Genomic DNA, 23,800 nt, shown 5'->3' on the forward strand with positions numbered 1-23,800 from the left:
CCAGCCACCCACTCCTTCCCCCACGACACCCAGCCACCCACCCCCCACCACGACACCCAGCCACCCACTCCTCCCACCCTCCTGGGTTCTCCTCCCCAATTTCCAGGATCGATCAGTTGGGCCAGGCGCGCCCCCTCCCACCCGCCTGGCTCCAGTCTACGCCTCGCTCTCACAGCGGTGCCCGGCCCGGCTACCTCTCTCTCGCTCTCCTAGGGTATAGTGCCCCTCTCCCAGGGTATAGTTCCACGGACGGTGGGCCCAGTGCCACGGATGGTGGGCCCAGTGCCACGGACGGTGGAACCAGTGCCACGGACGGTGGAACCAGTGCCACGGACTATGGGACCAGTGTCTCAGACATTGTGCCCAGTGCCACGGACGGTGGGCCTAGTGCCACGGACTAAGGGACCAGTGTCTCAGACATTGTGCCCAGTGCCATGGATATGGGCCCAGTGCCATAGTGTGGGACCAGAGCTACGGACAGTCGGCCCAGTGCCCTAGATTATGGGACCAGTGCCACGGTGGACCCTGTGCCATGGACGGTGGACCCAGTGCCATGGACGGTGGACCCAGTGCCACGGACGGTGGACCCAGTGCCACGGACGGTGTACCCAGTGCCACGGACGGTGGACCCAGTGCCACGGACGGTGGACCCAGTGCCACGGACGGGGACCCAGTGCCACGGACGGTGGACCCAGTGCCACGGACGGTGGATGTAGTGCCACTGGTGGTAGGCTCAGTGCCACGGGTGGTAGGGTCAGTGCCACTGGTGGTAGGATGAGTGCCACTGGTGATAGGCTCAGTGCCACGGGTGGTAGGGTCAGTGCCACGGGTGGTAGGCTCAGTGCCACGGGTGGTAAGCTCAGTGCCACTGGTGGTAGGGTCAGTGCCACGGGTGGTAGGGTCAGTGCCACGGGTGGTAGGCCCAGTGCCACGGGTGGTAGGCCCACTGCCACGGGTGGTAGGCCCAGTGCCACGGGTGGTAGGCCCAGTGCCACGGGTGGTAGGCTCAGTGCCACGGGTGGTAGGCTCAGTGCCACTGGTGGTAGGGTCAGTGCCACTGGTGGTAGGGTCAGTGCCACTGGTGGTAGGGTCAGTGCCACGGGTGGTAGGGTCAGTGCCACGGGTGGTAGGGTCAGTGCCACGGGTGGTAGGGTCAGTGCCACGGGTGGTAGGGTCAGTGCCACGGGTGGTAGGGTCAGTGCCACTGGGGTAGGGTCAGTGCCACTGGGGTAGGGTCAGTGCCACTGGTGGTAGGGTCAGTGCCAGGGTGGCAGGCTCAATGCCACGGGTGGTAGGGTCAGTGCCACGGGTGGTAGGGTCAGTGCCACGGGTGGTAGGGTCAGTGCCACGGGTGGTAGAGTCAGTGCCACGGGTGGTAGAGTCAGTGCCACGGGTGGTAGAGTCAGTGCCACGGGTGGTAGAGTCAGTGCCACGGGTGGTAGAGTCAGTGCCACGGGTGGTAGAATCAGTGCCACGGGTGGTAGAGTCAGTGCCACGGGTGGTAGAGTCAGTGCCACGGGTGGTAGAGTCAGTGCCACGGGTGGTAGAGTCAGTGCCACGGGTGGTAGAGTCAGTGCCACGGGTGGTAGACTCAGTGCCACGGGTGGTAGACTCAGTGCCACGGGTGGTACTCAGTGCCACGGGTGGTACTCAGTGCCACGGGTGGTAGGGTCAGTGCCACGGGTGGTAGGGTCAGTGCCACGGGTGGTAGGGTCAGTGCCACGGGTGGTAGGGTCAGTGCCACGGGTGGTAGGGTCAGTGCCACGGGTGGTAGGGTCAGTGCCACGGGTGGTAGGGTCAGTGCCACGGGTGGTAGGCCCAGTGCCACGGGTGGTAGGCCCAGTGCCACGAGTGGTAGGCCCAGTGCCACGGGTAGTAGGCCCAGTGCCACGGGTGGTAGGGTCAGTGCCACGGGTGGTAGGGTCAGTGCCACGGGTGGTAGGGTCAGTGCCATTGGTGGTAGGGTCAGTGCCACGGGTGGTAGGGTCAGTGGCACTGGTGGTAGGGTCAGTGTCACGGGTGGTAGGGTCAGTGCCACGGGTGGTAGTGTCAGTGCCACTGGTGGTAGGGTCAGTGCCACTGGTTTTTTTTTTTTTTTTTTTTTTTTTTTATTTTCTACCACAGACGTGGCCACACATTTACAATGCTAACCAGCATATATACATTTTCTTCTGTCCTCCATGGACAGGGTTAGAGAAGTGTTAAACATACAGTTCAAGGGTTTATTGAACACTCAACCACAGAAGGTGATTCGGTGCTTTTAAAATGCTAAGCTAACCTACATACGTAAATACATAGATACACAGATTTACGTACGCCCTACATAAAGTATTAGATGTGTCTTTTACATAGTGTCATTAATGTACATTCACAAAGGTGAAATGTAATTCTGATCAGCTTCCATATTTGCTTTATACCCATACATATACATACACACACACACATACACATACATATATACACACATACATGCATTCACATACATTTGTCTCATTTACCCTGACAGGGTGAGGTAGCTGATAAAGAAACTAGTGTGCAATTAAGCACTTAATCACTGAAGGTGATGAAGGTGCTTTTACAAGCTCAGGTTATATAGTTACATCACATACATACATTGTATGATTGATACATTACATGGTCAATTTTGGATACAAGTCCAATATATCATCAAGTGTTCCAGTACTCATATAGTAACTACAGAGTTCAGCATACCTTAGCCCAGGAGGGCGAAAGTCAGTCAGTATGGGACATTCTACAATATAATGTTCAAGAGAGTGCATGTTTTCTCTTTCACAACTGGTGGTAGGGTCAGTGCCACGGGTCTAGGCTCAGTGCCACGGGTCTAGGGTCAGTGTTAAATAGTTAGGTTGGTGGCGTGGAGTTGATCAACACTGTGAGGGGTCGGCCAGTTATGCCCCTTATGTGTAGTGGAAACGTGTTGAACAGTCTCGGGCCTCTGATGTTGATAGTTCTCTTTCAGCGTACCTATTGCACCTCTGCTCGTCACCGGGGGTATTCTGCACATCCTGCCATGCCTTCTGGTCTCATGTACTCACCTCGTTGCACTCAATAGTTGTGCTTGCGGGGGATGAGCTGCGACTCTTTGGTCCCGCCTCTTAACTGTCATTGTTGAAAGGATGTTGTCAATCAACTGGTGTACAGATTCCTGAGCCTACTGGGCTCTATCATATCTACATTTGAAACTGTGTATGGAGTCAGCCTCCACCACATCACTTCCTAATGCATTCCATTTACTAACTACTCTGACACTGAAAAAATTCTTTCTAATGTCTCAATGTCTCTGTGGCTCATTTGGGTACTCAGCTTCCACATGTGTTCCCTTGTGCGTGTAGCATCCGAGTGAAATAACCCATCTTAATCTACCCCTGTCAATTTCCCTGAGAATTTTGTATGTGGTGATCATGTCTCCCCGAACTCTTCTGACTTAGCGACGTGAGGTGCAGTTCACGCAGTTTTTTCCTCGCAACTCATGCCTCTTAGTTCTGAGACTAGTCTAGTGGCATACCTCTGAACTTTCTCCAGCTTCGTCTTGTGCTTGACAAGGTACGGGCTCCATGCTGGGGCTGCATACTCCAGGATTGGTCTTACGTATGTGGTATGAAAGCTTCTGAATGATTCCTTACACAGGTTTCTGAAGCCTGTTCTGATGATTGCCAGGCTTACATACGCCGCTGATTATATTCTTTGATGTGGGCTTCAGGAGACAGGTTTGGCGTGATTTCAAATCCTAGATCTTCCTTTCTGCCCGTTTCATGAAGGACTTAATCTCCCGTTCGGTATCCTGTGTCTGGCTTCCTGTTTCCACCGCCAAGTTTCATAACCTTACATTTACTTGGGTTGAATTTTAGTAGCCATTTGTTGGATGGCTACCATTCCTTCAGTTTGTCAAGGTCATCTTGTAGTCATCTTATGATGCTGTGTCCGTGTCCAAGTTTGGGACAGGCGCCAAACATTTCCGGTTAGATTAGTATACTTATCTCTCGCCTGCGCTCTAGAGAATGTAGATTTAAACATTTGTGTAGGTCTTTAAGATGGTGTGTGTGTGTTGTTGTAGTGTGGATGGTGTGTGTGTTGTTGTAGTGTGGACGGTGTGTGTGTGTTGTTGTAGTGTGGACGGTGTGTGTGTGTTGTTGTAGTGTGGATGGTGTGTGTGTTGTTGTAGTGTGGATAGTGTGTATGTTGTTGTAGTGTGGATGGTGTGTGTTGTTGTAGTGTGGATAGTGTGTGTGTTGTTGTAGTGTGGATGGTGTGTGTGTTGTTGTAGTGTGGATGGTGTGTGTGTTGTTGTAGTGTGGATGGGGCGTGTGTTGTTGTAGTGTGGATAGTGTGTGTGTTGTAGTGTGGATGGTGTGTGTGTTGTTGTAGTGTGGATAGTGTGTGTGTTGTTGTAGTGTGGATAGTGTGTGTGTTGTTGTAGTGTGGATGGGGCGTGTGTTGTTGTAGTGTGGATAGTGTGTGTGTTGTTGTAGTGTGGATGGTGTGTGTGTTGTTGTAGTGTGGATAGTGTGTGTGTTGTTGTAGTGTGGATAGTGTGTGTGTTGTTGTAGTGTGGATGGTGTGTGTGTTGTTGTAGTGTGGATAGTGGGTGTGTTGTTGTAGTGTGGATGGTGTGTGTGTTGTTGTAGTGTGGATAGTGTGTGTGTTGTTGTAGTGTGGATAGTGTGTGTGTTGTTGTAGTGTGGATGGTGTGTGTGTTGTTGTAGTGTGGATGGTGCGTGTGTTGTTGTAGTGTGGACGGTGTGTTGTTGTAGTGTGGACGGTGTGTGTGTGTTGTTGTAGTGTGGACGGTGTGTGTGTGTTGTTGTAGTGTGGATGGTGTGTGTGTGTTGTTGTAGTGTGGACGGTGTGTGTGTGTTGTTGTAGTGTGGACGGTGTGTGTGTTCTTGTTGTAGTGTGGATGGTGTGTGTTGTTGTAGTGTGGACGGTGTGTGTGTTGTTGTAGTGTGGACGGTGTGTGTGTTGTTGTAGTGTGGACGGTGTGTGTGTGTTGTTGTAGTGTGGACGGTGTGTGTGTTGTTGTAGTGTGGATGGTGTGTGTGTTGTTGTAGTGTGGACGGTGTGTGTGTGTTGTTGTAGTGTGGACGGTGTGTGTGTGTTGTTGTAGTGTGGACGGTGTGTGTGTTCTTGTTGTAGTGTGGATGGTGTGTGTTGTTGTAGTGTGGACGGTGTGTGTTGTTGTAGTGTGGATGGTGTGTGTGTGATGTTGTAGTGTGGACGGTGTGTGTGTGTTGTAGTGTGGACGGTGTGTGTGTTGTTGTAGTGTGGATGGTGTGTGTGTTGTTGTAGTGTGGACGGTGTGTGTGTGTTGTTGTAGTGTGGACGGTGTGTGTTGTTGTAGTGTGGATGGTGTGTGTTGTTGTTGTAGTGTGGACGGTGTGTGTGTGTTGTTGTAGTGTGGACGGTGTGTGTTGTTGTTGTAGTGTGGACGGTGTGTGTGTGTTGTTGTAGTGTGGACGGTGTGTGTGTGTTGTTGTAGTGTGGACGGTGTGTGTTGTTGTTGTAGTGTGGACGGTGTGTGTTGTTGTTGTAGTGTGGACGGTGTGTGTTGTTGTAGTGTGGACGGTGTGTGTTGTTGTTGTAGTGTGGACGGTGTGTGTGTGTTGTTGTAGTGTGGACGGTGTGTGTTGTTGTTGTAGTGTGGACGGTGTGTGTGTGTGTTGTAGTGTGGACGGTGTGTGTGTTGTTGTAGTGTGGATGGTGTGTGTGTTGTTGTAGTGTGGACGGTGTGTGTGTGTTGTTGTAGTGTGGACGGGTGTGTGTTGTTGTTGTAGTGTGGACGGTGTGTGTTGTTGTAGTGTGGACGGTGTGTGTGTTGTTGTAGTGTGGACGGTGTGTGTGTGTGTTGTTGTAGTGTGGACGGTGTGTGTGTTGTTGTTGTGTGGACGGTGTGTGTGTTGTTGTAGTGTGGACGGTGTGTGTGTTGTTGTAGTGTGGACGGTGTGTGTGTGTTGTTGTAGTGTGGACGGTGTGTGTTGTTGTAGTGTGGACGGTGTGTGTGTTGTTGTAGTGTGGACGGTGTGTGTGTTGTTGTAGTGTGGACGGTGTGTGTGTTGTTGTAGTGTGGACGGTGTGTGTTGTTGTTGTAGTGTGGACGGTGTGTGTGTGTTGTTGTAGTGTGGACGGTGTGTGTGTGTTGTTGTAGTGTGGACGGTGTGTGTGTTGTTGTAGTGTGGATGGTGTGTGTGTGTTGTTGTAGTGTGGACGGGTGTGTGTGTTGTTGTAGTGTGGACGGTGTGTGTGTGTTGTTGTAGTGTGGACGGTGTGTGTGTTGTTGTAGTGTGGACGGTGTGTGTGTTGTTGTGTGGACGGTGTGTGTTGTTGTAGTGTGGATGGTGTGTGTGTGTTGTTGTAGTGTGGACGGTGTGTGTTGTGTAGTGTGGACGGTGTGTGTTGTTGTTGTTGTAGTGTGGATGGTGTGTGTGTTGTTGTAGTGTGGACGGTGTGTGTGTGTTGTTGTAGTGTGGACGGTGTGTGTTGTTGTAGTGTGGACGGTGTGTGTGTTCTTGTTGTAGTGTGGATGGTGTGTGTTGTTGTAGTGTGGACGGTGTGTGTGTTGTTGTAGTGTGGATGGTGTGTGTGTGTTGTTGTAGTGTGGACGGTGTGTGTTGTTGTAGTGTGGACGGTGTGTGTGTTGTTGTTGTAGTGTGGATGGTGTGTGTGTTGTTGTAGTGTGGACGGTGTGTGTGTGTTGTTGTAGTGTGGACGGTGTGTGTTGTTGTAGTGTGGACGGTGTGTGTTGTTGTAGTGTGGACGGTGTGTGTGTTGTAGTGTGGACGGTGTGTGTTGTTGTAGTGTGGACGGTGTGTGTTGTTGTAGTGTGGACGGTGTGTGTGTTCTTGTTGTAGTGTGGACGGTGTGTGTTGTTGTAGTGTGGACGGTGTGTGTTGTTGTAGTGTGGACGGTGTGTGTTGTTGTAGTGTGGACGGTGTGTGTGTTCTTGTTGTAGTGTGGATGGTGTGTGTGTTGTTGTAGTGTGGACGGTGTGTGTGTTCTTGTTGTAGTGTGGATGGTGTGTGTGTTGTTGTAGTGTGGACGGTGTGTGTGTGTTGTTGTAGTGTGGACGGTGTGTGTTGTTGTAGTGTGGATGGTGTGTGTGTGTTGTAGTGTGGACGGTGTGTGTGTTGTAGTGTGGACGGTGTGTGTTGTTGTAGTGTGGACGGTGTGTGTTGTTGTAGTGTGGACGGTGTGTGTGTTCTTGTTGTAGTGTGGATGGTGTGTGTTGTTGTAGTGTGGACGGTGTGTGTGTTGTTGTAGTGTGGATGGTGTGTGTGTTGTTGTAGTGTGGACGGTGTGTGTGTTCTTGTTGTAGTGTGGACGGTGTGTGTTGTTGTTGTAGTGTGGACGGTGTGTGTTGTTGTAGTGTGGACGGTGTGTGTGTTGTTGTTGTAGTGTGGACGGTGTGTGTGTGTTGTTGTAGTGTGGACGGTGTGTGTGTTGTTGTAGTGTGGATGGTGTGTGTGTTGTTGTAGTGTGGACGGTGTGTGTGTGTTGTTGTGTGGACGGTGTGTGTTGTTGTTGTAGTGTGGACGGTGTGTGTGTGTTGTTGTAGTGTGGACGGTGTGTGTGTTGTTGTTGTAGTGTGGACGGTGTGTGTGTTGTTGTAGTGTGGACGGTGTGTGTGTTGTTGTTGTAGTGTGGACGGTGTGTGTGTTGTTGTAGTGTGGACGGTGTGTGTGTTGTTGTAGTGTGGATGGTGTGTGTGTTGTTGTAGTGTGGACGGTGTGTGTGTTGTAGTGTGGACGGTGTGTGTGTTGTAGTGTGGACGGTGTGTGTGTGTGTTGTTGTAGTGTGGATGGTGTGTGTGTTGTTGTAGTGTGGATGGTGTGTGTGTGTTGTTGTAGTGTGGACGGTGTGTGTGTTGTTGTAGTGTGGACGGTGTGTGTGTTGTTGTAGTGTGGACGGTGTGTGTGTTGTTGTAGTGTGGACGGTGTGTGTTTTGGGTGGAATGGGGTGTATTGTATTTTGGCGCGAGTTGTTGTAGTGTATGGGGTGTATAGTTGTGTATAGGAGTGCAGCGTATCGTGGAGGGGTGTACGGGGTATTGTTTGACACCCCAGGGTGTGGAGGGTCAAGAACAGCTTCCTGTGAGTGAAGATGTAACTCTTGGCGGTCAATTCTCGAGATAATTTATCGTCTGCTCAAAAATATATTTGCGTCGATAACAAGTAGTTTAGTATAATTAATTTGACTAGGACCCAGAACGGACCACCAGCCATCCAGTGCTGCGGTGGAGTGTGTACAGTCACCTGTGTGTACAGTCACCTGTGTGTACAGTCACCTGTGTGTACAGTCACCGGTGTGTACAGTCACCGGTGTGTACAGTCACCTGTGTGTACAGTCACCTGTGTGTACAGTCACCTGTGTGTACAGTCACCTGTGTGTACAGTCACCGGTGTGTACAGTCACCGGTGTGTACAGTCACCTGTGTGTACAGTCACCTGTGTGTACAGTCACCTGTGTGTACAGTCACCTGTGTGTACAGTCACCGGTGTGTACAGTCACCGGTGTGTACAGTCACCTGTGTGTACAGTCACCTGTGTGTACAGTCACCTGTGTGTACAGTCACCGGTGTGTACAGTCACCTGTGTGTACAGTCACCTGTGTGTACAGTCACCGGTATGTACAGTCACCTGTGTGTACAGTCACCGGTGTGTACAGTCACCTGTGTGTACAGTCACCTGTGTGTACAGTCACCTGTGTGTACAGTCACCTGTGTGTACAGTCACCTGTGTGTACAGTCACCTGTGTGTACAGTCACCTGTGTGTACAGTCACCGGTGTGTACAGTCACCGGTGTGTACAGTCACCTGTGTGTACAGTCACCTGTGTGTACAGTCACCGGTGTGTACAGTCACCGGTGTGTACAGTCACCGGTGTGTACAGTCACCTGTGTGTACAGTCACCTGTGTGGACAGTCACCTGTGTGTACAGTCACCTGTGTGTACAGTCACCTGTGTGTACAGTCACCTGTGTGTACAGTCACCTGTGTGTACAGTCACCGGTGTGTACAGTCACCTGTGTGTACAGTCACCGGTGTGTACAGTCACCTGTGTGTACAGTCACCGGTGTGTACAGTCACCTGTGTGTACAGTCACCTGTGTGTACAGTCACCTGTGTGTACAGTCACCTGTGTGTACAGTCACCGGTGTGTACAGTCACCGGTGTGTACAGTCACCGGTGTGTACAGTCACCTGTGTGTACAGTCACCTGTGTGTACAGTCACCTGTGTGTACAGTCACCGGTGTGTACAGTCACCTGTGTGTACTACCTGCATTAGTAGTAGTAATACTGAGGTACAGTTCCCTCAGTGTTAGGTACCCCTCAGGTACAGTATACTGTACCTGAGTATACTGAGGTACAGTTCTCTCAGTGTTAGGTACCCCTCAGGTACAGTATACTGTACCTGAGTATACTGAGGTACAGTTCTCTCAGTGTTAGGTACCCCTCAGGTACAGTATACTGCACCTGAGTATACTGAGGTACAGTTCTCTCAGTGTTAGGTACCCCTCAGGTACAGTATACTGTACCTTAGTATACTGAGGTACAGTTCTCTCAGTGTTAGGTACCCTCAGGTACAGTATACTGTACCTCCAGTATACTGAGGTACAGTTCTCTCAGTGTTAGGTACCCCTCAGGTACAGTATACTGTACCTCCAGTATACTGAGGTACAGTTCCCTCAGTCTTAGGTACCCTCAGGTACAGTATACTGTACCTGAGTATACTGAGGTACAGTTCCCTCAGTGTTAGGTACCCCTCAGGTACAGTATACTGTACCTGAGTATACTGAGGTACAGCTCCCTCAGTGTTAGGTACCCCTCAGGTACAGTATACTGTACCTGAGTATACTGAGGTACAGTTCCCTCAGTGTTAGGTACCCCTCAGGTACAGTATACTGTACCTGAGTATACTGAGGTACAGCTCCCTCAGTGTTAGGTACCCCTCAGGTACAGTATACTGTACCTGAGTATACTGAGGTACAGCTCCCTCAGTGTTAGGTACCCCTCAGGTACAGTATACTGTACCTGAGTATACTGAGGTACAGTTCCCTCAGTGTTAGGTACCCCTCAGGTACAGTATACTGTACCTGAGTATACTGAGGTACAGCTCCCTCAGTGTTAGGTACCCCTCAGGTACAGTATACTGTACCTGAGTATACTGAGGTACAGCTCCCTCAGTGTTAGGTACCCCTCAGGTACAGTATACTGTACCTGAGTATACTGAGGTACAGCTCCCTCAGTGTTAGGTACCCCTCAGGTACAGTATACTGTACCTGAGTATACTGAGGTACAGCTCCCTCAAGTCATCATTCATATCTTAGTGTCATGTGAGGAGTGAGGAGTGTTGCCTATGTTAGGACATAGTATAGTTACACTTGTGTTCCCTCGGGTGAGGGTTCCGTGCCGGTGCTACACACTCCAGTTGTGCACAGTGTCCGCAACTCGAACCCTGTAGAGGGTGTGTGGGCCTGCGGGCCGGTCCAAGCAACAGCCTGGTGGACCAAGTTATCACAAGTCGAGTCTGGCCTCAGGCCGGGTTAGTAGAACTCCTAGAACCCTCCTCAGGTATGCTCCAGGAAACGTTTCTTTGTCCTAGTTCCTGAATCCTGGTTTGGCATATTGTGCGCGTGAGGCATTAGCTTTGTTGCTGTGTATGCCCCCAGGGGCCTGATTCACGAAGCAGTTACGCAAGCACTTACGAACCTGTACATCTTTTCTCGATCTTTGGCGGCTTTGATTACAATTATTAAAAGATAATGAGCTCCGAAGCACCAGGAGGCTGTTTATAACAATAACAACAGTTGGTTGGCAAGTTTTCATGCTTGTAAACTGTTTAATAAATGTAACCAAAGCCGTCAAAGATCGAGGAAAGATGTACACGTTCGTAAGTGCTTGCGTAACTGCTTCGTGAATGTGGCCCCAGGTCTTTCTGTCTGGGGTTACCATCGGGTGGAACATTTTGAGTCCACAAGTGTATTACGTCAGGGTTCATCTTGGCGCGTGTCCGTCTCCCCGAGCTTGGCCTCCGTCCTGTGAGGCGCCTCCACTACTGATACACCTGTCCACTTCTCTGGCTGGAGTAGACGTTTCTGACGTAGGACAGTGTCGAGGGCTCTCTGACATCTAGGAAGGTGCAGCTTATCCAGTCAATCGTTTCTCTGGTTAAATGTTCAGCTCTAAGTGTAAGTTATAGTGAAACTTGGAATGGTGGTGTGACGGAGATCTGTGAGCAACACGCCTCTTCCTTCCATTCCCTTCCTCAGTGTCGCCCTTACATCTCTCTCCCTTTCCCTGCTCTCCCTCCTCGCCACCCCCCCGCCCCTCCCCGCTCCTCCCCGCCCCTCCCCGCCCCTCCTACTAAACACTGACGGCGCGAATAATTGCTTAATATTTGATTTTTTGTCAAGGCCACTAAGTGTGGGGCTTCTGCCAGCTGTGCTCTCCTCCCTCCTCCTGTATATTGTGGCTGGCTGAGGGGTTTCCAGGCGTCGGCTCTCAGCTCCTGGACCCCGAATTTCTTCTCTATCATTTGATGATAATTCTAGACTTTGTTTAGCGTAATGTTTTGTGTGTTTGTAGGGCTTGTCTGGGCTTGCTTCCTCGTAGAGTAGCCGGTTGTGACCCAGCCGGGTGTGTGGTGGCCGGGTGTGACCCAGCCGGGTGTGTGGTGGCCGGGTGTGACCCAGCCGGGTGTGTGGTGGCCGGGTGTGACCCAGCCGGGTGTGTGGTGGCCGGGTGTGACCCAGCCGGGTGTGACCCAGCCGGGTGTGTGTTGGCCGGGTGTGACCCAGCCGGGTGTGTGTTGGCCGGGTGTGACCCAGCTGGGAGTGTAGTGGCCGGGTGTGACCCAGCCGGGAGTGTAGTGGCCGGCTGTGACCCAGCCGGGAGTGTAGTGGCCGGCTGTGACCCAGCCGGGTGTGTGGTGGCCGGCTGTGACCCAGCCGGGAGTGTGGTGGCCGGCTGTGACCTGTTGTATAGCCTTTTTTCCACAATATACCTCTTGGCAAACGTTGTTGTCATCCTATATTATGCAGCCATTCTTTAATTTTAATGTAACTTTTTTCATTAGTTTCATATTCACGACAAACTTATAAAATTGGGTTTATATCCTGCGTGAGGTCATGTTCCCCTACTGTGAATATTTAGGCTACTTCACCCGAATCCAGCGTGGGACCCTTTCGTTTAAACCTGTTTGTTGTGGGTGTTGTGTGTGGGTTGTGGGTGTTGTGTGTGGGTTGTGGGTGTTGTGTGTGGGTTGTGGGTGTTGTGTGTGGGTTGTAGGTGTTGTGTGTGGGTTGTAGGTGTTGTGTGTGGGTTGTGGGTGTTGTGTGTGGGTTGTGGGTGTTGTGTGGGTGTTGTGTGTGGGTTGTGGGTGTTGTGTGGGGGTTGTGGGTGTTGTGTGTGGGTGTTGTGGGTGTTGTGTGGGTGTTGTGGGTGTTGTGTGTGGGTTGTGGGTGTTGTGTGGGTGTTGTGGGTGGGTGTTGTGGGTGTGTGTGTGGGTTGTGGGTGTTGTGTGGGTGTTGTGTGGGTGTGTGTGTGGGTGTTGTGGGTGTTGTGTGGGTGTTGTGTGGGTGTTGTGGGTGGGTGCTCAGAGCAGTGTCCTCCCTGTCTGCTTCTCCTGTTATGCACTTGTCTTTTCTTGGGAGTAGCATTGAGGACATTTTCAACCGAGACGATTACTTCACGACTCTTGATTCCTCTTAATTTTAAGGAGGTCTTCCTGCCATATATCAATGAGACAATCATCTTGGGGGGCAATAAGGTGACTTGAACCAGCGTCCTGGCGATTCCCACACACCTGCCTTAACCCACTCAGCCACGAGAGCACAAAAGGCTGCCAACCTGCAACTCTACTGAATTCACCGAGAGGTTCTGGTGGTCAGTGTATGACAATATTTTAAGGTGTCGAAACTCCTGGAAATCTAATCATTGTTCCAGAACACGTGTGCCCAACCACTTGGCTTGGACGGTAGAGCGACGGTCTCGCTTCATGCAGGTCGGCGTTCAATCCCCGACCGTCCACTAATGGTTGGGTACCATTCCTTCCCTCCCCGTCCCATCCCCAAATCCTTATCCTAACCCCTTCCCAGTGCTATATAGTCGTCATGGCTTAGCACTTTCCCCCTGATAGTTCCCTTCTCCGGAACTCGTTGTGTGAGAGAGGGTATCGGATAACATTTGATTAATCCGCGTGTCGCTGTGTGTTCACTGTATCCGACGACACTGTAGAGGGCTCGTGGTGCTCACGCCACACATTTTAGGCAACAGTTTTTTATTAAGAAACAGTGTTGATAAAGATTATTATTTAGCATTGTTAACGGAATCGACCAATACGTTAAAATTTTGATGTATTAGCACAATATTTAAGCATTGTAATGTTGTTTTCTCCGCATCGGCCTCGCTTAGGTTAGGTGGGTTGCTTGGGTTGGTACGTTTGAGGTTAGATAAAACAGTTGCAATTTTAACGCAGAGGCAGCCCTTGAGAACGTGTAGTTGTTGTTGTTGTCTGGGTTGTGTAGTTGTTGTTGTTGTGTCTGGGTTGTGTAGTTGTTGTTGTGTCTGGGTTGTGTAGTTGTTGTTGTGTCTGGGTTGTGTAGTTGTTGTTGTTGTGTCTGGGTTGTGTAGTTGTTGTTGTTGTGTCTGGGTTGTGTAGTTGTTGTTGTTGTGTCTGGGTTGTGTAGTTGTTGTTGTTGTGTCTGGGTTGTGTAGTTGTTGTTGTTGTGTCTGGGTTGTGTAGTTGTTGTTGTTGTGTCTGGGTTGTGTAGTTGTTGTTGTTGTGTCTGGGTTGTGTAGTTGTTGTTGTGTCTGGGTTGTGTTGTTGTTGTTGTGGGTTGTGTTGTTGTTGTTGTGTCTGGGTTGTGTTGTTGTTGTTGTTGTGTCTGGGTTGTGTAGTTGTTGTTGTTGTGTCTGGGTTGTGTAGTTGTTGTTGTTGTGTCTGGGTTGTGTTGTTGTTGTTGTTGTGTCCGGGTTGTGTAGTTGTTGTTGTTGTGTCCGGGTTGTGGCCGCCTTGTGACGTCAGGAAGACAGAGTCTGGGACGTGAACTTTACACAAAACTTATGCGTAAGAGATTCTGAGAGGTGCGTCACGGGCTGTGTGGCGACCTATGCGTCACAGACTGTGGTAACCTATGCGTCCACGGGCTGTGGCGACCTATGCGTCACGGGCTGTGTGGCGACCTATGCGTCCACGGGCTGTGTGGAGACCTATGCGTCACGGGCTGTGTGGCGACCTATGCGTCACAGACTGTGGTAACCTATGCGTCACGGGCTGTGTGGCGACCTATGCGTCACAGACTGTGGTAACCTATGCGTCACGGCTGTGTGGCGACCTATGCGTCACGGGCTGTGTGGCGACCTATGCGTCACAGATTGTGGTAACCTATGCGTCACGGGCTGTGTGGAGACCTATGCGTCACGGGCTGTGTGGCGACCTATGCGTCACAGACTGTGGTAACCTATGCGTCACGGGCTGTGTGGCGACCTATGCGTCACAGCACGACTGTGACTGACCTCCCAGCCGTGCTCACCCACACCATAAGTAAAGCTGTATACAAATCAAATCCCCGTTTAAGACCTTTTAATTATCTTCACGCAAGAAGATGTAATCAGGTGTCCCGGGGCGGCTGACGGCGCGGCCCCCCGCCACTTACCGCGGTTGGCACGCCTGGGTTAAACGTTGTGTCCGGCCTGACAAACTGCCGCTCAGGCCGGTGAAAACTCTCATTATCAGGCGAGACTGATTGTTTGAGGTGTGCACTATAGCAGGTGTTTATTACAGGTGTGTTAAAGAATGGTGTCACTGTATCACGTGAGAGCTTCGTTTCTTGTTTAAGCTCCTAATTGCTGGTCTAACGTGTGTCGGGTGTGTGATTACCTAAGTGTAGTTACAGGATGAGAGCTACGCTCGTGTTGTCCCGTCTTCCCAGCACTCTTTGTCCATATAATGCTTTGAAACTACTTACAGTGTGTGGGGGGCGTGTTGTGAGTAAACACAACACACACGACGGAAATATTGCGTGTTTGTAAATAAGCCCCCACACACCGCGTGTTTGTAAACAAACCCTACACACCGTGTGTTTTGTAAACAACCCCCACACACCGCGTGTTTGTAAATAAGCCCCCACACACCGCGTGTTTGTAAGCAAACCCTACACACCGTGTGTTCGTAAACATCCCCCACACACCGCGTGTTTGTAAACAACCCCCCACGCACCGCGTGTTTGTAAACAACCCCCACACACCGCGTGTTTGTAAACAACCCCCCACGCACCGCGTGTTTGTAAACAACCCCCACACACCGCGTGTTTGTAAACAACCCCCCACGCACCGCGTGTTTGTAAACAACCCCCACACACCGCGTGTTTGTAAACAACCCCCACGCACCGCGTGTTTGTAAACAACCCCCACACACCGCGTGTTTGTAAACAACCCCCCACGCACCGCGTGTTTGTAAACAACCCCCACACACCGCGTGTTTGTAAACAAACCCCCACACACCGCGTGTTTGTAAACAACCCCACACACCGCGTGTTTGTAAACAACCCCCACACACCGCGTGTTTGTAAACAACCCCACACACCGCGTGTTTGTAAACAACCCCCACACACACCGCCTACAGGTGGACGCTTGTTTGGGGCACCAGCGGACCATTCTACCCTTCCATTACTTACACTGAATTGAAATTGGCTGAAAATAGTGTTGATTGACAAGGTCCGGAGGAAGTTACTTGGTTTTACAAGTTGGGATTTTAGAGTATGGGAAGCAGCGAGTGCTGGCGATGTGCGGGTGTTGTTGTGGACCTAATTGCTGCCTTAAGGGTGATAATGACGTGATAATTACTGTGTAGCGCTCGTGTCCGCCTGCCCTCACCCACGCTAAACTTATATCAGCACGAGCCTCGACCACCATTGTACTAGTAATGTATACATCACAAGCTGCTTGGAGCGGCCCGCTAGCCGGCTCATCATGGGTGAGCGGGCCTGCGGGCCGCTCCAAGCAACAGCCTGTTGGACCAAACTCTCACAAGTCAAGCCTGGCCTCAGGTCGGGTTTGGGGAGTAGAACTACTACCAGAACGCCATTCAGCAGGACCAAAGAGCTAAAGCTCAACCTCCCCGCAAACACAACTAGGTTAGTAGTGACTTCAACACGCACACAGCAGAATGACAACTTGTATCCTCAGGGATTAGAAACCTGTCATATGAAGATATATTCAGGAAGCTTAAGTTACAGGCCCCGGAGAGGCGCAGAACACAGTCCGACACGATACAAGTGTCCAAGTGGATGACACAGGGATAACAAAGGTGGTTTTATCTTGAGGTTATCTTGAGATGATTTCGGGGCTTTAGTGTCCCCGCGGCCCGGTCCTCGACCTGGCCTCCACCCCCAGGAAGCAGCCCGTGACAGCTGACCAACACCCAGGTACCTATTTTACTGCTAGGTAACAAGGGCATAGGGTGAATGAAAGTGTGCCCATTGTTTCTCGCCGGCGCCCGGGATCGAACCCGGGACCACAGGATCACAAGTCCAGCGTGCTGTCCGCTCGGCCGACCGGCTCCCTTATTAATGAGGTGTTTAAATATATCAACAAAATAGAGCATAAAACAATGGATATAAGGGTTAGATTCATGAAAGACCTGGGTGAATACTGGTTTGCAAATACGGTTGGGGATTTATGGAACAAGTTACCGGGTAACATAACATACGTGGGATTGATGGATTGTTTCAAGCGTAGGTTGGACATAGAAATGAATGAGACAGGGTGGATAGATATCATGATATCCTCATAATGCTCCCAGAGTCTGCCAGTGCAGACTACTGATCACACGCCTCTGTATAACTAACCATCCTGTGTGATGGGGATTGTTTTAGCACCACGGAGCTAGCTTTTTGACACACTGAACTCCACTTCATATAGTCCAGGGCAGCTGCCACAAATGTAGATGTAACTAATATATTATAAAACAAAACAAAAATGGATAGAAACAAGAGCTGTACAGGCCAGTAGGCCTATACAGGCCTACATTTCAGCAGCTTTCATGTTATGAAGCTGGAGGCCTAGACGAGTCACAACAATGTTCCAAGTTTACTTTGCATAGGAGTACTGAACAGATGGAATGAACTTGAGAGGGAGAGATGGTAGAATCCAATTGAATTGTTATTAAGTTAATTACAGTTACAGTTAATTACGAGAGTTAATACATTGACAACTGACGATCAGAGCGGCGGGGACCAAGAGCTAACACCTCGATCCTTCACGCATAAAATTTTAAATACACACATTATCTCTCACTTTTTTTTCTGAGACTGGGGTTTATAAGGCCTGTCAAGTGACGTTCCTAGTGAAATTGCAAGCAAGAGTTTGTTATCCTGCCTCACCTCGTCTGAAGACCGCTCCTGGAGACTCGGTTATTTCATGAGAATATACTTTGAAAATAAATATCACTTAAGCGAACTATCATATAAGGATCCTTGTGAAACTGCTCAGTTGAAGCCTACTCCTGAAGACCCATTTATTTCATGAGCCTGTTGTATGAACCATTAGGAATAAACTTTGTTCATTAACAACATTAGGTAACAATCATATAAGGAACAGGCTGAGATGAGCCTTCTTGCCCGTATGATGAATGATGGGGGGGGGGGGGGGCAGGCGGTCCAGGAAAGGGCTACATACTCTAGACGAGAGCGAACTTCTAGCGTCATACAGTATAAAAGTTTTGCAGCCGCTGCTGTTAAGGTGAGAGATGCGCTGTAGAGCTGTAAGTTTCCTGGCTGCCGTTCGAGCCAGGTTAAGCACGTGGTTCTTCCTTGTCAGTGAAGAGTCTAACTACATTCACAAATGTCAATTTCATCCGTGAACTCCAGGGTTTTGTCGCCCATTTGCAAGCTTGTCTGATCTGTCATGTGTAGTCTAGTTACCATCACCGCTCGTGTCTTCTCAGCCGCACAGGTGACCCCCAGCCGGGAGCCGGTCGGCCGAGCGGGACAGCACCACTGGACTTGTGATCCTGTGGTCCCGGGTTCGATCCCAGGCGCCGGCGAGAAACAATGGGCAAAGTTTCTTTCACCCTATGCCCCTGATAACTTGCAGTGAAATAGGTACCTGGGTGTTAGTCAGCTGTCACGGGCTGCTTCCTGGGGGTGGAGGCCTGGTTGAGGACCGGGCCGCGGGGACACTAAAGCCCCGAAATCATCTCAAGATAACCTCAAGATAACCCATCTCCTGCCCGAGGTAGAAATCGCTCAAAACTGGTGATTGGCGAATCTTGCTGCGATTGACATTTCTTCCATTATGAAGAGAAAGAAAGATTTAAGATTGTTGAAAGATGTATAAATGTACATCTATTGTCTTCGCCAAGACTAAGGGTTATCTTGAGATGATTTCGGGGCTTTTTAGTGTCCCCGCGGCCCGGTCCTCGACCAGGCCTCCACCCCCAGGAAGCAGCCCGGTGACAGCTGACTAACTCCCAGGTACCTATTTTACTGCTAGGTAACAGGGGCATTGGGTGAAAGAAACTCTGCCCATCGTTTCTCGCCGGCGCCCGGGATTGAACCCGGGACCACAGGATTACAAATCCAGTGTGCTGTCCGCTCGGCCGACCGGCTCCCAAGGGTCGCTTAATATTTCCAGTAATGGTACATATTTATATGGATTTAAGAATATTTTAAAGTGTTTGAAGATATTATAGCTACTTGAGTGTGTACCGGAGGGCCAAGTGTATTATTTGTCTTGGAGAAGATTAATAGTATATGCAGGCGATGAGTCACAATAACGTGGCTGAAGTATGTGACCAGACCACACACTAGAAGGTGAAGGGACGACGACGTTTCGGTCCGTCCTGGACCATTCTCAATCGACTTGAGAATGGTCCAGGATGGACCGAAACGTCGTCGTCCCTTCACCTTCTAATAGTATATCATGATATCACTGGGGTTGTGTGAGTGGCAGCAGGCAAGATACCCGTTGTCAAGTTATCCGGGTGTGTCAAGATTGGCTGGGTTATGTTAGGATACTGTTGGCTGGGGTTATGTTAGAATACTGTTGGCTGGGTCATGCTAGGATACTGTTGGCTGGGTTATGTTAGGATACTGTTGGCTGGGTTATGCTAGGATACTGTTGGCTGGGTCATGCTAGGATACTGTTGGCTGGGTTATGCTAGGATACTGTTGGCTGGGTTATGTTAGGATACTGTTGGCTGGGTTATGTTAGGATACTGTTGGCTGGGTCATGCTAGGATACTGTTGGCTGGGTTATACTAGGATACTGTTGGCTGGGTCATGCTAGGATACTGTTGGCTGGGTTATGCTAGGATACTGTTGGCTGGGTTATGCTAGGATACTGTTGGCTGGGTTATACTAGGATACTGTTGGCTGGGTCATGCTAGGATACTGTTGGCTGGGTTATGCTAGGATACTGTTGGCTGGGTTATGCTAGGATACTGTTGGCTGGGTTATGCTAGGATACTGTTGGCTGGGTCATGCTAGGATACTGTTGGCTGGGTCATGCTAGGATACTGTTGGCTGGGTCATGCTAGGATACTGTTGGCTGGGTCATGCTAGGATACTGTTGGCTGGGTTATGCTAGGATACTGTTGGCTGGGTTATGCTAGGATACTGTTGGCTGGGTCATGCTAGGATACTGTTGGCTGGGTCATGCTAGGATACTGTTGGCTGGGTTTATGCTAGGATACTGTTGGCTGGGTCATGCTAGGATACTGTTGGTTGGGTTATGCTAGGATACTGTTGGCTGGGTTATACTAGGATACTGTTGGCTGGGTCATGCTAGGATACTGTTGGCTGGGTTATGCTAGGATACGGCTGACTTTGCTACGCAGCTTCCAACTATGTTTGAAAGCTGTTGGTTCTTAACAATATACTCTCCTTAACTTGAGAGAATACCTTAAGATGCCCAGCATCTTAGACTGGATGCTGGGCCCATCTCTCCGTGCCAGCATCTCGGCCTCTCAACTAACACGTTGCGTTATAATACATTTTGGTAACCAACGTTATGAATCGAGCCTACTATGAACAGCGATAGCTTACAAATACCTACTTTTATATGCATGGGACGCGATAGGTTAGGTGGGTTGCTTGGGTATGTACGTTTTGGGTTAGTCTAAGAGCTTGGGTTATCGACCACGCTCTCACAAGTCAAGTCGAAGAACTCCCAGAACCCCATCAAGTAAGTAACCAGGTATCATGGAGCAGCTGATCAATACGTTAGCTGATCAATATCAGGTATTATTTGGATTAGTTTCTCAAGGTGCATCGATAGACAATCCGTCCTCCTCATAGAACGTCGTAGTTTGACGTATACTCGACCTAAGGCCACAAATTGGCGTACGTGTAAATGGAAGCGACTCGCGGAATTGACGTATTGTCCCGTTTTCTGTTTTGGGTCCTCTGGTAGGTTAGAATAACGGTACTTTAGTGCGTAAGTTTCTTGACTTTCTCTAACTTTCTCTCTTTGACTCCCCCCCTTCCCCCCCCCCTCCCCCCTCCCTCTCCCCCTCCCTCTCTCTCTCTCTCTCTCTCTCTCTCTCTCTCTCTCTCTCTCTCTCTCTCTCTCTCTCTCTCTCCTCTCCTCTCTCTCTCTCTCTCTCTCTCTCTCTCTCTCTCTCTCTCTCTCTCTCTCTCTCTCTCCTCTCTCTCTCTCTCTCTCTCTCTCTCTCTCTCTCTCTCTCTCTCTCTCTCTCTCTCTCTCTCTTCTCTCTCTCTCTCTCTCTCTCTCTCTCTCTCTCTCTCCTCTCTCTCTCTCTCTCTCTCTCTCTCTCTCTCTCTCTCTCTCTCTCTCTCTCTCTCTCTCTCTCTCTCTCTCTCTCTCTCTCTCTCTCTCTCTCTCCTCTCTCTCTCTCTCTCTCTCTCTCTCCTCTCTCTCTCTCTCTCTCTCTCTCTCTCTCTCTCTCTCTCTCTCTCTCTCCTCTCTCTCTCTCTCTCTCTCTCTCTCTCTCTCTCTCTCTCTCTCTCTCTCTCTCTCTCTCTCTCTCTCTCTCTCTCTCTCTCTCCTCTCTCTCTCTCTCTCTCTCTCTCTCTCTCTCTCTCTTCTCTCTCTTCTCTTCTCTCTTCTCTCTTCTCTCTTCTCTCTTCTCTCTGGCCCGGCCTAAAACCTTAGTCCCGTGTCTTTTTCGTTACAATGTTCTACTTCGCCAGAGACGGTTCACGAGGCGTTTTAGGCTGCCTACTGATCTTTCACACAGTCCTCGACAGCTGTCAAACTCTCCCCCGCAACTGTTTACCGCTAGATAGAGAAAATGTTGCTCAAACGCTTTGGTCCTACCTGGGAATAGACTCCATGAGATATTACATAGGATTATAAGCGATATCACAGGATTACCGGACGCGTGCAGAACCTCTCAGCGAGTCCAAAAGCTATATTTTTGGTTCTCAGAATATATCTCGTGACAGATGTGTGAGACATGCTTCGTGACACATATATGACACATGTGACTTAGGTTCCCCAGGGTTTACCAGAGCACGTGTGTGTTGACCTACTAACGGATCATACACACCCACAAAGACCTCTCGAGCAGGTGTGTGCGTATATATGGCAGGTTCTCTTACACACACGTGTGCGTATATATGGCAGATTCTCTTGCAGGTGTGTGCGTATATATGGCAGGTTCTCTTGCAGGTGTGTGCGTATATATGTCAGGTTCTCTTGCAGGTGTGTGCGTATATGTGGCAGATTCTCTTGCAGGTGTGTGCGTATATATGGCAGGTTCTCTTGCAGATGTGTGCGTATATATGGCAAGTTCTCTTGCAGGTGTGTGCGTATATATGGCAGGTTCTCTTGCACACACGTGAGCGTATATCAGAAAACTGTGTATGGGATGTTTTCAGTATAGATATACGGTAAACACAAAATATTTCACCAAATAAACATGAAATAGTCAATAGGCAGGAGTGTTGGGCTGACGCGTCAACATGTCGGGATGAGGGCGACCTTCAGCCTGTATAAACGGCTCAGTCTTCACAACCACCAGAAGTAAACATGAAAACGGAATAGATGTTTACTGGTGTGTGTGTTGGCTCTTATATTGCTGCTGCTGCTGTTGCTGTTGCTGCTGCTGTGGCTGCTGTGACTGCTGCTGCGGCTGCTGCTGCTGCTGCTGCTGTTGCTGCTGCTGTTGCTGCTGTGGCTGCTGTGGCTGCTGTGACTGCGGCTGCTGCTGCTGCTGTGGCTGCTGCTGCTGCTGCTGTGGCTGCTGCTGCTGCTGTGGCTGCTGTGGCTGCTGTGACTGCGGCTGCTGCGGCTGCTGCTGCTGCTGCTGTGGCTGCTGCTGCTGCTGTGGCTGCTGTGGCTGCGGCTGCTGCTGCTGCTGTGGCTGCGGCTGCTGCTGCTCCTGCTGCTGCTGTTGCTGCTGTGACTGCGGCTGCTGCTGTGGCTGCTGCTGCGGCTGCTGCTGCTGTTGCTGCTGTGGCTGCGGCTGCTGCTGCTGTTGCTGCTGCTGCTGTTGCTGCGGCTGCTGTGGCTGCTGCGGCTGCTGAGGCTGCTGTTGCTGCTGTGGCTGCTGTTGCTGCTGTGGCTGCTGTGGCTGCTGCTGCTGCTGTGGCTGCGGCTGCTGCTGTGGCTGCGGCTGCTGCTGTGGCTGCTGCTGCTGCTGTGGCTGCTGTGGCTGCTGCTGTGGCTGCGGCTGCTGTGGCTGCGGCTGCTGCTGCTGTGGCTGCTGTTGCTGCGGCTGCTGCTGTGGCTGCTGTGGCTGCGGCTGCTGCTGCTGCTGCTGTGGCTGCGGCTGCTGCTGCTGCTGATGCTGCTGTTGCTGCGGCTGCTGTGGCTGCGGCTGCTGCTGCTGCTGTGGCTGCGGCTGCTGCTGCTGCTGCTGTTGCTGCTGTGGCTGCTGTGACTGCGGCTGCTGCTGCTGCTGTGGCTGCTGTGGCTGCTGTGACTGCGGCTGCTGCTGCTGCTGCTGCTGCTGTTGCTGCTGTGGCTGCTGCTGCTGCTGTGGCTGCTGTGGCTGCGGCTGCTGCTGCTGCTGCTGTTGCTGCGGCTGCTGTGGCTGCTGTGACTGCGGCTGCTGCTGTGGCTGCTGCTGCTGTTGCTGCGGCTGCTGTGGCTGCTGTGACTGCGGCTGCTGCTGCTGCTGTGGCTGCGGCTGCTGTTGTTGTTCTGCCGCCGCCGGGACCCCTTCCCATCCTGTGAGCGGCAGTGGAACCACTTACCATCCTGTGAGCGGCAGTGGAACCACTTCCCATCCTGTGAGCGGCAGTGGGAACCACTTCCCGTGCTGTGAGCGGCAGTGGAACCACTTACCATTCTGTGAGCGGCAGTGGGAACCACTTCCCGTGCTGTGAGCGGCAGTGGAACCACTTACCATTCTGTGAGCGGCAGTGGGAACCACTTCCCGTGCTGTGAGCGGCAGTGGGAACCACTTCCCGTGCTGTGAGCGGCAGTGGAACCACTTACCATTCTGTGAGCGGCAGTGGGAACCACTTCCCGTGCTGTGAGCGGCAGTGGAACCCCTTCCCATCCTGTGAGCGGCAGTGGGAACCCCTTCCCATCCTGTGAGCGGCAGTGGGAACCCCTTCCCATCCTGTGAGCGGCAGTGGAACCACTTCCCATCCTGTGAGCGGCAGTGGAACCCCTTCCCGTGCTGTGAGCGGCAGTGGGAACCCCTTCCCGTGCTGTGAGCGGCAGTGGGAACCACTTCCCGTGCTGTGAGCGGCAGTGGAACCACTTCCCGTGCTGTGAGCGGCAGTGGAACCCCTTCCCATCCTGTGAGCGGCAGTGGGAACCCCTTCCCATCCTGTGAGCGGCAGTGGAACCACTTCCCATCCTGTGAGCGG

At 51.1% G+C, this 23,800-nt stretch overlaps 1 protein-coding gene across 1 annotated transcript; it reads right to left on the reverse strand.

The window, feature by feature from the left end:
• Positions 1-471: 471 nt before the first annotated feature.
• On the reverse strand, positions 472-23,484 carry LOC138368320 (autotransporter adhesin BpaC-like). Its single transcript, XM_069330846.1, has 3 exons — positions 23,329-23,484; positions 22,583-22,851; positions 472-1,204 (listed from the first exon to the last, which is right to left on the reverse strand). The coding sequence occupies exons 1-3, from the start codon at positions 23,482-23,484 to the stop codon at positions 472-474; spliced, it is 1,158 nt and encodes a 385-aa protein (XP_069186947.1).
• Between the last annotated feature and the right edge of the window lie 316 nt (positions 23,485-23,800).

The sequence above is a fragment of the Procambarus clarkii genome, chromosome 25 (assembly GCF_040958095.1).
Source record: "Procambarus clarkii isolate CNS0578487 chromosome 25, FALCON_Pclarkii_2.0, whole genome shotgun sequence".
Lineage (NCBI taxonomy): Eukaryota > Metazoa > Arthropoda > Malacostraca > Decapoda > Cambaridae > Procambarus > Procambarus clarkii.